This window comes from Symphalangus syndactylus, chromosome 3 (assembly GCF_028878055.3).
Source record: "Symphalangus syndactylus isolate Jambi chromosome 3, NHGRI_mSymSyn1-v2.1_pri, whole genome shotgun sequence".
Classification (NCBI taxonomy): Eukaryota; Metazoa; Chordata; class Mammalia; order Primates; family Hylobatidae; genus Symphalangus; species Symphalangus syndactylus.
In genome coordinates, this window is record NC_072425.2 from 93,543,913 (window position 1) to 93,557,054 (window position 13,142).

At 34.2% G+C, this 13,142-nt stretch overlaps 1 protein-coding gene across 2 annotated transcripts in view; it reads left to right on the plus strand.

Annotated features, from left to right (window-relative positions):
• Positions 1 to 13,142, plus strand: part of CRPPA (CDP-L-ribitol pyrophosphorylase A) — a 336,452-nt gene that overhangs the window by 131,906 nt on the left and 191,404 nt on the right. For both annotated transcript variants that reach the window (XM_055272530.2, XM_063637045.1), the window contains exon 6: positions 10,304 to 10,401. In XM_055272530.2, the coding sequence (XP_055128505.1) occupies positions 10,304 to 10,401 (98 nt within the window). The remainder of the gene's footprint in view (positions 1 to 10,303; positions 10,402 to 13,142) is intronic.

Here is a 13,142-nt window from a genome sequence, read left to right on the forward strand (position 1 = left end):
ATGCTGGGATTACAGGCGTGAGCCACTGTGCCCAGCCTGTATTGTGTTTTTAGTCTTTATTTTGTTTAGTTCTGATCTTTCTTTCCTTCTACAAATTTTGTGGTTTTGTTTTTGTAGTTCTTTGGGTTGCGTCATCAGCTTGTTATGTTACATCCTAATAAAGTTGAAATTACACTATGTTAAGGATATTTTTTAAGGCTTATTTTATTTTATTTTATTTTTTTAGAATATATAGATTTAAGATAAATATTTTGGCTTGACTTATTGATAGTTGTTACTGGCTTGAAAGAAAAATGGTTGTATTTTTTATTTCTCTAAAATAAGAATCCACTGATAATTTCTTGATCTTTCTACCTCTGTCTTCTTTTTTAAACAGTCTTTGTTTAATACCAATTTTTATTCAAATTGATGTAAGGAAATGTGTATATTAGTCTGCATGTGCTGCCATAACAAAGTACCAAGTCTGGGTGGCTTAAACAACCAAAATTTATTTTTTCACAACTTATCAAGGTTTTGGTAGGTTTCATTTCTTCTAAAGCCTCTCTCCTTGCCTTGTAGGTGGTTTCTTTATCCTTTGTCTATACATAGTCTTCCCTCTGTAGATGTCTGTGTACATGTTTATTTCCTTCTCTCCGTCTTTCCCTCCCTCCCTCCCTCCCTTCCTTCCTTTTTTTCACCCAGGCTGGAGTATAGTGGTACAATCTTGGCTCACTGCAACCTCTGCTTCCCAGGTTCAAGTGATTCTCATGCCTCAGTCTCTCAAGCAGCTGGAATTACAGGCACACACCACCATGCTCAGCTAATTTCTGTATTTTTAGTAGATACAGGGTTTTGCCATATTGGTCAGGCTGGTCTTGAACTTCTGACGTCAAGCGATCCATTTGCTTTGGCCTTCCGAAGTGCTAGGATTACAGGTGTGAGCCACCAAATGCCACCGTGCCCAGCCAATATTTCTTTTTCCTATAAGGGCCCACCCTAATGACCTCGTCTTAGTTTAATCATCTCCCTAAAGACCATATCTCCAAATAAAGTTATGTTCTGAGGTATACTGGTGGGTAGGATTCCAACTTGCTAATTTTGGGGGAAACACAGTTCAGTCCATAACAATGTGTGTTACTCATGATCCTAGTACAGAGCCTGGAAAATAAGTCTTGAGTATCTTCTTCTTGGTACTGTGTTCCAAAGCTTGGGATGATACTGAGAAATCATAAGCTGGAGTTCAGGAGTTTGTGATCTTGTGGAAGAGAAGGACAAAAAATATAATGTAATGTAGAAACTATAATCAAAGTAAAATCAAAACACAAAACAGTGTTAGAGGAAAAAAATCTTTCAGGATGCTAACTTCACATAGATTTCAGCTAGAAATCTTAAAGTTGACAATTTTATGCCTGTGAACTTGGGCAATTTACTTGCTTTATAGACACCTTTTATTGATCTATAAAATGGGGAAAATAATTCATACTGCTTTATTGTAATCATTAGGTAAAATATATAAAAGTATCTACCACAATAAAAAGCAAAGGCAGTATTAAAAATATATAGTATGACATGAGCACTAAATAATCATAATGCATCTGCTGACTATTGAAATGATTATTGGCTATAAGGAACTGCTATGGCTCTTTTGGTGCATAATGCATGGATATCAGCTCTGAATAAACTTATAAGGGTTGTATTACATATAGATTTCTTTTTTTTTTTTTCTGAAACCCTATACTGAAAAGCCTTTCCTCAGGAATACTCAGATTCAATAATACGGTGATTTCTACCTGAGTAGAAGGAGAATGCTGGGTTTGTGTTGATATATGTTTGAGAGAGATACTTTTATGTATTAGAAACAGGAATTTTTGTAGTTTTGAAAGTCTCCTTGGTGATTGTTGCCTGTGCATTCCTTCTCCTAGACAACCCACATGCACACCAAAATACATCTAAAACACAGGCTATAGTTATTAAAACGATGGTACTTGAGGTGGACCTTGTTGGAGAATTAGATCACACTACAGGCAGGGGAACATGTATTTTATTTTTTAGATGCGTTCAAGAAATTGGTAGGAAGCGTTGGTTGATTGAGCAAGGTATCAGTTGATTGCTTTGTATAGGATGAGAAGAGGTAGGAATCCTATGATGAGAACCTGGGAATTATTAGTTATCTGGTGAAGAATGCTTAGACATTTGCCAGTGTGTAAGTTCAACAGACAAACATCAAAGAGGAGATATAGATATGGATACAGATAAACATTTGGCTCATGAACTTATGGAGGCTGGTAAGTCCAAAATGTCTCAGGCTTTCATTTGATTGGATGAGGCTTACTATACTGTGAAGGGCCATCTGCTTTATTCATTCTACCTAGTTAAATATTAATCTCACCCCAAAACACCTTCTCAGAAACACTTAATATTTGACCAAATATCTGGGCACCCTGTGGTCCAGTCAAGTTGATACGCAAATTAACAATGAGAGCCAGGAAAATTAAGTTGTACATTGTTTCTTTTTGGCATATATATATATATATTTATTTTTATTTTATTTTATTTTTTTTTGAGATGGAGTTTCACTCCTACTGCCTAAGCTGGAGTGCAGTGGTGCAATCTTGGCTCACTGCAATCTCTGCCTCCCAGGTTCAAGCGATTCTCCTGCTCAGCCACCCAAGTAGATGGGATTACAGGCATGCGCCACCATTCCCAGCTAATTTTTTGTATGTTTAGTAGAAATGGGGTTTCACCTTAGCCAGGCTGGTCTTGAACTCCTGACCTCAGGTGATCCACCTGCCTCAGCTTCCCAAAGTGCTGGGATTACAGTTGTGAGCTACCATGCCTGGCCAACATAATTTTAATTGACAATTATATACATACCTTTACCATTTAGAGGTTCTCCGACATGGGCTGAGGTATTAACAGAAAAATTTGGGCTTCTTAACTAATGCTTACAGTTTTCAATATAAGTCTATAGACTTTCTCATATTCTGGCGTGAATTTTCTCTCTGTTAAATCACATCAAGCTATGTGACCTTTAAATGCTGTAGACAAAGAGTTATTCATTATAAATCAGAGTATATGTTGAAATTATTTTGGGGGGACCTTACTTGTTATGACATCAATATTTTGCCATCTGCCACTGGCCTTTTAGGAATTTTTTAGAAGCTACTTAAAAAATAGGATAATGTAAAAACTAAAACTCAGAGGCTAATATCAGTCTAATATCAGTCAAGTTGACAGGTCATGTATCATTTAATGTTAAATCTAAATATTTTATAATTTATTCCCAGTCTATTTTCAGGGAGAGACCAAAGACTAGATTTTTGTATTTGTACAATTCTGGGATGTAAAATGATTTTGTGGTTCCCCTCAATATTTTTACTTAAACCTCTGAAATTTTCTAGGAAGTGCTTTATTAATAGAACAGAAGATTAAGAATTCTGAAGGCTTCTATTTTTGTTTTGATTTCATTAACCTCAAGGTAGTTGTTATGTACTTTGTTTTCTTTGAGAAAATTATCAGTATTAATCATATGTTTGGAAAGAATTTTGTGCTTCATGAAAAAATTAATTTTAAATATTTTGTGTGCCTTTTCTCCTCTCATTTAGTTTGGGGATCCTAGAATAACTCTGGGATTGAGGAGGTTCAATTAATTTATTGGAGCCCTGCTCCTATAGTTATTATTTTTTTTTTCTATTCTGAACTTCCAAACACATGGTACAAGTACAGTCTTTATTGTTTTTTTGAGACAATCTTAATTGCCATCCACAATTAAGATTGTCAGTGCAGCATGCTTTTGAAATTATCAGTAGCAATTGCATAAAATGCTTCAGCCTAGATCCTAGTGGACAAACTAAGGTGTAAACAATGAGAACGAGTGGGCATCTGTTTTAAAGCAAATTAGAGATGCAAACATAGGTGTATTACTCAAAATGTATATTCCATTGTCACATATGATTATGGCATGTTTGGTGAAATTTGAAACAAAGCCTTAGTGGGATGCAGTTGATATGGATTGTTTACCAAACCCTGAAATATTAAGACTATAAAAAAGAGATTAATTTGAAGTCAGAAACTGATCATATTTTGAGTGGACAAAGTTATTTCAATTTATGTTCTTATTGAATATATGTGTCCATAACAGCAATAATTCTGTCATCTATTAGGTGTTTTCTTGTACCAGGCACTAGAAATAATTTTACGCATTATCTAATCCTTATTAAAATCTCCAAGTGTAATCTTTTACACACATCTCCTGCCTTCCTCTTACATATGTCTATTTTTAAAATGACAATATTTTATTATACTGAGGGATGAATCTTAAAATCATTGTACTAGTTGGAAAATTCACTAATAGCAGAGGTCACTTCTTAATTTTGAGTGGACAATGCCTAACACACTGAAGGCATCAATAAATGAAAAGACTTTTCAAGTCCATCTCCTTGCCCTTGATTTGCCCTTTTACAGATGTGTGCTTCCTAATAATCTTTTAAAAAATAAAAGAAAATTTGACTCTGCATAGAAATAGTTCCTTGGTCTCTTCTCATTTCATACATGCAAAATGCTGCCAAAGTATCAATATGCTACTTTGGCATCTGTTCCAATATAGAATTGAAATTGTATAAAATTTTAAAAATTGTATTTCCCTCAATTTAACAAATATTATTGAATGCCTATCAAGTCTCCTATATCTGTAGTTATTAAATATGTTACCTTATTTAATATCACCTTTATAAAGGTTAGAGATTGCTTAATCGTAAAACCCAGTGAGACGTGCAGATAAGAGTAGTGTTTGTGTGGGTTTAGGTTTTTAAAATAGTTTTATGTCAGAAATATCAAAGTCTCTGTGCAATGGGTGACTGAACACAGCTCTATCTCACTAAACTCACCATCCTCCAATTGCCACACAGCAGATTAAAGAAAACTGGAAAATTACCCCCAAAGTTATTACATTTTAGGTAATAAGCTATAGTAGGATATGTATGTATCCTACTATATATAAACACACACACCCACACATATATATAGTATATATAGATACATATATACACATAGTATCATTTATATATATATATATAGATCTACCTATCTATACCCATAGATACAGTATCATCTATATAGCGTCATATATATCATATATGATATATATGATATATTATTGAATCTAGGTAGATAAAAGGGAAGCTATTTGTGTTCTTGTATCTTTTAAGTTGGGAAGTTATTAAATAACTTTCATACAAAACTTTCATAACATAAAATAAACGATACTATATAGGTATGAATAGGTAGATCTCTATAGATAGTATCATTTATATATATATATGGTAGATCAGTAGATCATATTTATACATATATAAAATATAAATGTTGTATCATATATATGAAACCATATTTATAAAGGTTCTATATATGATAGACCCTTTTATAATCCCTACATCATAAAAAATCAGTGCAATAGCTAAGCAGAGGTTTTTAATCTGGCTATACATCAGAATAACTTTTGGACAAAAATATAGGCTAGTACCTTGTTTGATGTGCACTAGGCATATGTATTTGAAAATATGAAAGGAAAACAAGATATTTATGTTGATTCTGATGTGCAACTAGTTGATAACCATCAAGTTAGAAATTGATGATGATTTTGTATGTGGTCTAATCTTTGAATGTAGACAGATTGAGAATTTATCAGTAGTAGTAAAGGACATATTGATTGGGTCCATAGACATTGTAAGAAATTGGCCTCTCAGATGCAGACCACCGTGGAATGCAAGTAGCTGAGATTAGCTGACAATATAGAAACCAATACAATAACAGATCCACTATATTTCTTATGATGTTACTTTACCTTGAATCTACATCCTTATGTTTTGCTCACTTAAGAGAGGTGAACTTTAAAGTCTCCTATGAATATAGCTTCATATATTTTGTCTTAATTTTTGTTTTTAGGAGAGGGTGCTTTTTTATTTTAATAACTTTCAAACTTAAAATATACAGGAATAACACAAATAGCTTCCCTATCTTTTACCTACCTTGTTTACATTTTGCCTCATTTACTTTATCATTTCTGTGCATGTACTCCCTTCTCACCTTTTCCGTCACCCTTTCTTCTCCTTCTCCTCCTCCATCTCTTGACCTGTAGCATTGTGAACTACTTAATGGGGTGGTGTTTAAACCACCAAATTTATAGTAATTTGTTACACAGCATTCTAATAAAAACAATAAAATTCTACATAATCCATAGATGAAATAAGAAACCACAATAGAAATTAGATGTTTCTAATAATATGATTCTAAATGAAAGCAAGTGAAAAGAAATGAAATATTTTAAACTAAACGTGAAGTCATTTAAATTGAGTGAAAATATCACAATGTTTGAGGTACAGCTAAAGCTGTTATTAGAGGAAAATTTAGAGCCTTAAATGTAAATAGTAGAAAAAAGGAAGAAAGTCAGCAACTTAAACATTTTCAAAAAGAGAAGCAGCAAACAAAACTCAAAAGATAGTGGAAGGAAGAAAATACTGAAGAAAATGTTAAGAACTCATAAACTAGAAAACAAACATGTAAGACAGAATCAATCATGATTTCCTCGGATGATAGTAATAAAATTGGTAAGACCTTGGCAAGAGTGATCATGAAAAATATTGAATGCTCAAGTAATCAGTATCAGAAATGAAAAAGAATCAATACAATTGTACAGACATTAAGATGTTATGAACAACGTTATGCTACTGTTAATAAGAATTTAGATGAAATGAACACATTCTTAGGGAAATACACCTTACTAACCTGAGACAGAAAATAGAGAATGTGAATAATCATTCATCCATTTAAGATACTGAATTTTTATTAAAAGCTCTCCCACAAAGAAGCAGTTGGCTTTTACCAGTGAATTCTACAAAACCACTCAAAAGAAGACATGACACCAATCTTGCACACTTTCTAGAGAGTAGGAAAAACACTTACCAACTCATGTGAGAATAGTATAATTGTTTAATGGCAATATGACAGAGCCTTATAAGTAAGTAAATTACAGGCTAACTTTTTTCATGAGCATAGAGCCAGTATTTGAAATTTTTCATTATCAGATAAAATTATAGATTGGAAAGAAATAAAACTTTATCACTCATCAGCATGTTTGTATATGCCGAGTTTAAAATCTATAAAACATCAGTTTATAAGTAAATGTAGCAAGGTTACTGACTATACAAGGTCTGTGTCAAAATGTATTTTTGTACATAACAACAAATAGGAAATTAAAAATCAGTTTATAGTGGTATCAACAAACAATTAAGAATAAATCTAACAAAAGATGAAAGGGGTCTGCACTGGAAACTACAAAGCACTATTGAAACAAAGATTTCAGGACATGGGGGACAAATCATGTTCATTTGGAAGGCTTGTTATTTTAAAGATGTCATTTCTATACCAAACTCAACAGATGTTTTTGTGGAAATGATGGTAAAAATTTATGTGGCAATGAAAGACTCCTAAACAACAAATGTTTTCTATTTAGGGTAACTGAAACATGGCATAGGATAAATGCCAAATAGATTTTTTTTTTCCCTTGAAACAGAGTCTCACTCTGTCACTCAGGCTGGAGTGTAGTGGCGTGATCTTGACTCACTGCAACCTCTGCCTCCCGAGTTCAAGCGATTCTCCTGCTTCAGCCTCCTGAGTAGCTGGGACTACAGGAGTGCACCATCATGTCCGGCTAATTTTTGTATTTTTAGTAGAGATGGTGTTTCACCATGTTGCCCAGGCTGGTCTTGAATTCCTGACCTCAAATGATGTTCCACATTGGCCTCCCAAAGTGCTGAGATTACAGGCATGAGCCACTGTGCCTGGCCAGCAAATAGATTTTGAATTCATTTTTTAAAAATATTTCATTTTTGTAAGTTGGTAGTAATATATCAGTTTTATTACTGTACACATGTTGGGTAGAGCTTAGTATTTTATGAAGAGGGATATGTGATGAAACAAGGCAAGGAAAACCTACATATGCTGTTTTGTATTAAAAAATTATTCTTAATGTTATGCATTATTTTACAAATTTATATAAATGTGGCACCATCACATTAATTGTTGCATTTGCAGATTACTTTGAACATTAAATTTCTTGGTTGTCCTAATGTTTTCATGAGGAGCTTTCAGAAATAAAACTGTTGGGGCTTTAGCCTAAGACATTACAAAGCCCAGATTTCTCTAAACATGTAATTTCATGATGTATAAGTTTGGGTTAACTTTGTTTTCAAAAGCCACTGCTTTTATGAGTTAACTTCTAAATGAAAGGCCTAGGACACTCTAGTTTCCAAGACAGCAAGGGATCCCTTTGATTTGATCTCACTAAGTATCCCACTTTAGAACTCACTACTAAATCATTTTATGGCTTTTGATATGGTTTGGCTGTGTCCCCACCCAAATCTCATCTTGAATTCTCATGTATTGTGGGAGGGACCCGATGGGAGGTAATTGAATCATGGAGGCAGGTCTTTCCCATGCTATTCTCATGATAGTAAGTCTCATGAGATCTGGTAGTTTTAAAAAGGGGAGTTTCCCTGCACAAGCTCTCTTCTCTTGTCTGCTGTCATGTGAGATGTGCCTTTCACCTTCTGCCATGATTGTGAGGCCTCCCCAGCCACATGGAACTGTAAGTCCAATAAACTTCTTTCTTTTGTAAATTGCCCAGTCTGTGGTATATCTTTATCAGGAGTGTGAAAACAAGCTAATATAGCTTTCAAGTAATTCTCTTGGTTGTTGGTCACACTGTGTTTATGTGACTACCTACCTCAATACACATTAAAATCTTGTTTCTTTCTTATTTCTGATTGTTTGCAAAGCTCCTTTCTCCCTTCCTAAGCAAAATCTATTCCCCTTTCAAGAGTGAGCTCCTAGCTCATTGTATTATAGAGTTATCTGATCTTGTCTCCAGTTTCTCTCCATCCAGAATGATGTTCTGTAGCATTTACTGTCTAAAACATTCATTTGTGTTTTAATTATGTTGAATTTTATTAGCATCATGTAACTTAGAATTACAGATTTATTTTTTTGGATTTGAATCCTTTTTCTACTACTCATGTCCCTGTGGTCTTGGGCAAATTACTTCTCTGAATTCAAGCTTCCTGAATCTGTTATGTAGATTCAGAATGATACTAATCTTGTACGGTCATCATGAGGATTAGTATTCATATATAGCATATAGCTCCTGGAATACATAATATTCTTGTTAAGTAGGAGGTAGTAATAGCAGTGCTATTAACTGGTGGTATTATTTTCAATAACCTATTCTCCCTAGCTTTGCTTGAAATAATTATTAGCTATTGCTACATCAGTGACTTATATGGACCGTATTTTACAGAGTTGCTCAGGTAAGAAGCAGTTGGGTCAAAAGTTAATCAAACATACTTTTGATTCAGGAATCCTATCTTAAAATTAGGCTTTGTTTTCTTTATCCATGATATAATGCTATGTAATGGCTCTTTAACTGGCAGCTATATAGGCAATTTCCATATAGGATGCCTGAAACTTTGAAGAACTGCTGTTAATTATAAGACAGAAAGATGTGGATTAAGAAAAATTCTACTCAGATTTCAGCTCATGGTTGAACTTTGTATCATGAAAACAAGAGGTCAAGTTACCTTGAATCAGGGTAACTTCTGATTTGCCTGCTGTAGAGGAGGACTTCATATCTTTTGGAAGAATGCATCCAGGGTTTCCAGAGGTGACTATCACTGTGTCACATAGTTTATAAATTTTAAATCAGACCATCTCAGGCCTTTCAGATGTGAAGAAAATTCTTTCAGTTGTTTTTACTTGTTAGTGCAATAGTCAAAACAGGAACTTAATTGTACTGAATTGAAAATCTAGAGGAATGTCAAGGAACACGATGTACTTAACCAAGGCACTGGGTGGCACATTGAATCTGTGCACAGGAGATAACCTATGGCCTAAAGAGTGAATCTCTTTGAGAAGTGGAAATCTATTAGGTTCTGGGAGACTCCTTATAAACATGGAAAGATTGAACTGTTGAACTTCAAATGGTTGTCACCTCTACTCCCTTCCGAATGCATCCTAAAATATCTTATTTCTGTTAGTTGCACAATGGCTGGTTCTTCACCCACAAAGAGTTCAATGGATAGATATATGGACTTGGGTAGTAAACTGAATCAAGGCCATCTCAGTGTGTACACAGATTACTCCACTTGGCCTGAAATCAAAACCTCCCTATTCTTAATCAACAGCTAAGAACATCAAGTAAGTTTATGTTTCAGCATCCTAGGGCCTTGTTACATGTTTTGTTTGAAACTTAAAACTTTTTTTTTAATTTCAGAGAGAATTTCCCAGGAGATTTGTGTAGTTATGGATACAAAAGAAGATAACAAACATGTAGGTCATCTTCTTGAAGAAGTGCTGAAAAGTGAATTAAATGTAAGTATTCAAAGACTGAGTTTGATAAACTTTGATTGCCAAAAATTTTATAGTATAAAGATATCTTTTTTGAAAAAAAAAACATAAAAATCCCTTAATCGTAGTGTTCTTATTATTTTGCCTCGATGAGATCCTTTGGTCTGCCAGCACTTAGGATCTGAAACATACTCCATCCCCCTTTTCATTCCTTTTGTGGATTTTTTTCCAGTGTCCATGTGTGATGACCTTTAGGAAGCCCTGCCTGATGCCTGCATTCCCGAGCTTAAGGCTGATACTTGTCTTAAGAGGCATAGTGGCCAGCACATGCTAGATGCTTAGTAAAGTTTGTAGACTCTATGAAGATTAGAGAGATTATGAAGAGGGAGGGAGAAATAAGAGACATGATGACAAAAGGTGAAATAATCATGATATTGGAAAAGCAAGTAAATGTGAAGTGACCAACTTCCTAGTTAAACTCATATTTAATATTAGGGCTAGGCAAATAGAAGATGCAGTAAGTGTGAGGGTGTCTATAGGAACTCTTTATAATTTTACCACTGAGCACTGCCATTAATCATTTTTATGACAACTTTCAAGTATTTTGTTTTCCACACTTATTTTTATACATTTTAATTAATTTCCCTGTTTTCATTAAAATATATAACTTCTAATCCGAGTTTATGTTCAATATTTGATGACCTTTTGACAACGTACATAATTCTCATCAAAAGTAGAGAGTAAAAGTTGATTTTAGCTGTGCAATTTTTTTTTTTTTTTTTTTTTTTGAGATGGAGTCTCACTCTGTTGCCAGGCTGGAGTATAGTGGTGCAATCTCAGCTCACTGCAACCTCCACCTTCTGGGTTCAAGTGATTCTCCTGCCTCAGCCTCCACCCTGCCCATTGGCTGTGTAATTTTATCATGATAGCACAGTTGGAAAGAGAATAGGCTCTGATATCAGACTGCTTGCACTTTGGATGTCAGCTCTGTTTCCTAATTTCCTTATCTGTAAATTGAAACTGTTAATAACATCTGTGTTCTAAAGTTGCTGGGTGAGTTGAATAAAATGAATATATTTAAAGTGCTTAGAGAAGCATCTGGCATGCAGTACATTTTCAATGGATTTGAACTATAATTAAACTTTCAATGATAAGTTGGCAGAGTGGTGTGACAGTATTAGATAGTACAGACTGTTAGTTCCCATACTTCAGTGCTGTACTGGATACATGAGTTGTTAAAATTAACAAATTAACCAGTATCTTGTACCTCCTCCTTTCTAAAGAATCTAATTTGAATTAGTATGCTTTAACTTAAACTTTATAGCTGAAAGATGACAGCGAACTTTCTTACTGTGTACATTCTTACATTCATGTCATTACCTACTATCTCCCTCAAACAATTGTTTATTCTTAGTCATATAAGTAAGTATATATGTAATAGCCACTACAAATCCATATGTTGATTTCTTAAAAATCATTTTGGTTTTCTGGAACTAATCCTCCAATAGATGCTCTAGTGAGGGCTCATGGGCACAGTATTCCCGAGTTCTTCCATGTGAATAAAATTATTCTTTTGCTCAAAATCTTCAAGGTGGTTTTGGCTAGATTAAAAGCAATCTTAATTCAGTAATTTTTTGTTGAGTATCTTCGATATGCCAATCTATTTTCTTTTGTCATAAAGTATTTTGGTCAAGTGTGATGAAAATCTGACTTTCTTTGTCTTGTAAGTGATTTAGTCTATTTGCCTGGATGCTCAAATAATTCTTTTCCTTTAAAGTCCATTTGTTTTACTACGGTTTTCTTAATTATAGTCATTTTGGCTGATATTGCTAGGTACATAGTGGATTCTTCTGTGTAGTTTCAAATCTTTTTATTTGACATTATTTCTTTAGTTTTTTCTGTTTGGTTACTTCAGTTTTCTTCAGAGATTCCTGTTGGATGAAGCTTACATGTTCTTTGGCCATCCACAGCTATTACATTCTCTTGAGTTTTTCTAATCTCTTAATTTCTCCTTAATTTTCTTACTTCCCATCTTTTATTTCTGTTCAGTCATTACCTTTTGTGTTTTTTCTAATTTAGTCTTCATTTCTGAAATATTTTTTAAATTTTTTCTCTTCTCATCACCTTGTTTCTAAGTTATTCCAAGTCTGACTTTTATAGTTCTGTCATTTTCTTAATTTCTTTTAGCTTATTAAATATGGGGTTACAGTCTTCATTTATTTTATGACTGGGTCTTTCTGACGTGCATGTGTTTCTGTAGGTACATTATTTTGCTCTTTAGTCTTTTTTTATTCTTTCTTTCTGTCATTCATATATATATATATATATATATATATTTTTTTTTTTTTTTTTTTTTTTTTTTTTTTTTTGAGACAGGATCTTGCTCTGTCACCCAGGTTGGGTGACAGAGTACTGGTACTATCATGGCTTATTGTAGCCTTGGCCTTGGCCTCCTGGGCTCAGGCGATCCTCCCATCACATCTTCCTAAGTAGCTGGGACCACAGGCACACAGTGCAATGCCCAGCTAATTTTTTTTTTTCATTTTTGTAGAGACAGGAGTCTCCACATGTTGCCCAGGCTGGTCTCAAACTCCTGGCCTCAAGTGATCCTCTCACACTGGCCTCCCAAAGGGCGGAAATACAGGCATGGCCACTGCACCTAGCCCTATTGTTCCTTTTTAAGTAAAAGAGTTTTATCTAGTTTTAGGAGGAAGGGATGAGTCAAAATAACACCTCCGTGGCCCTCCTTTGCCTGTACTTTCTCT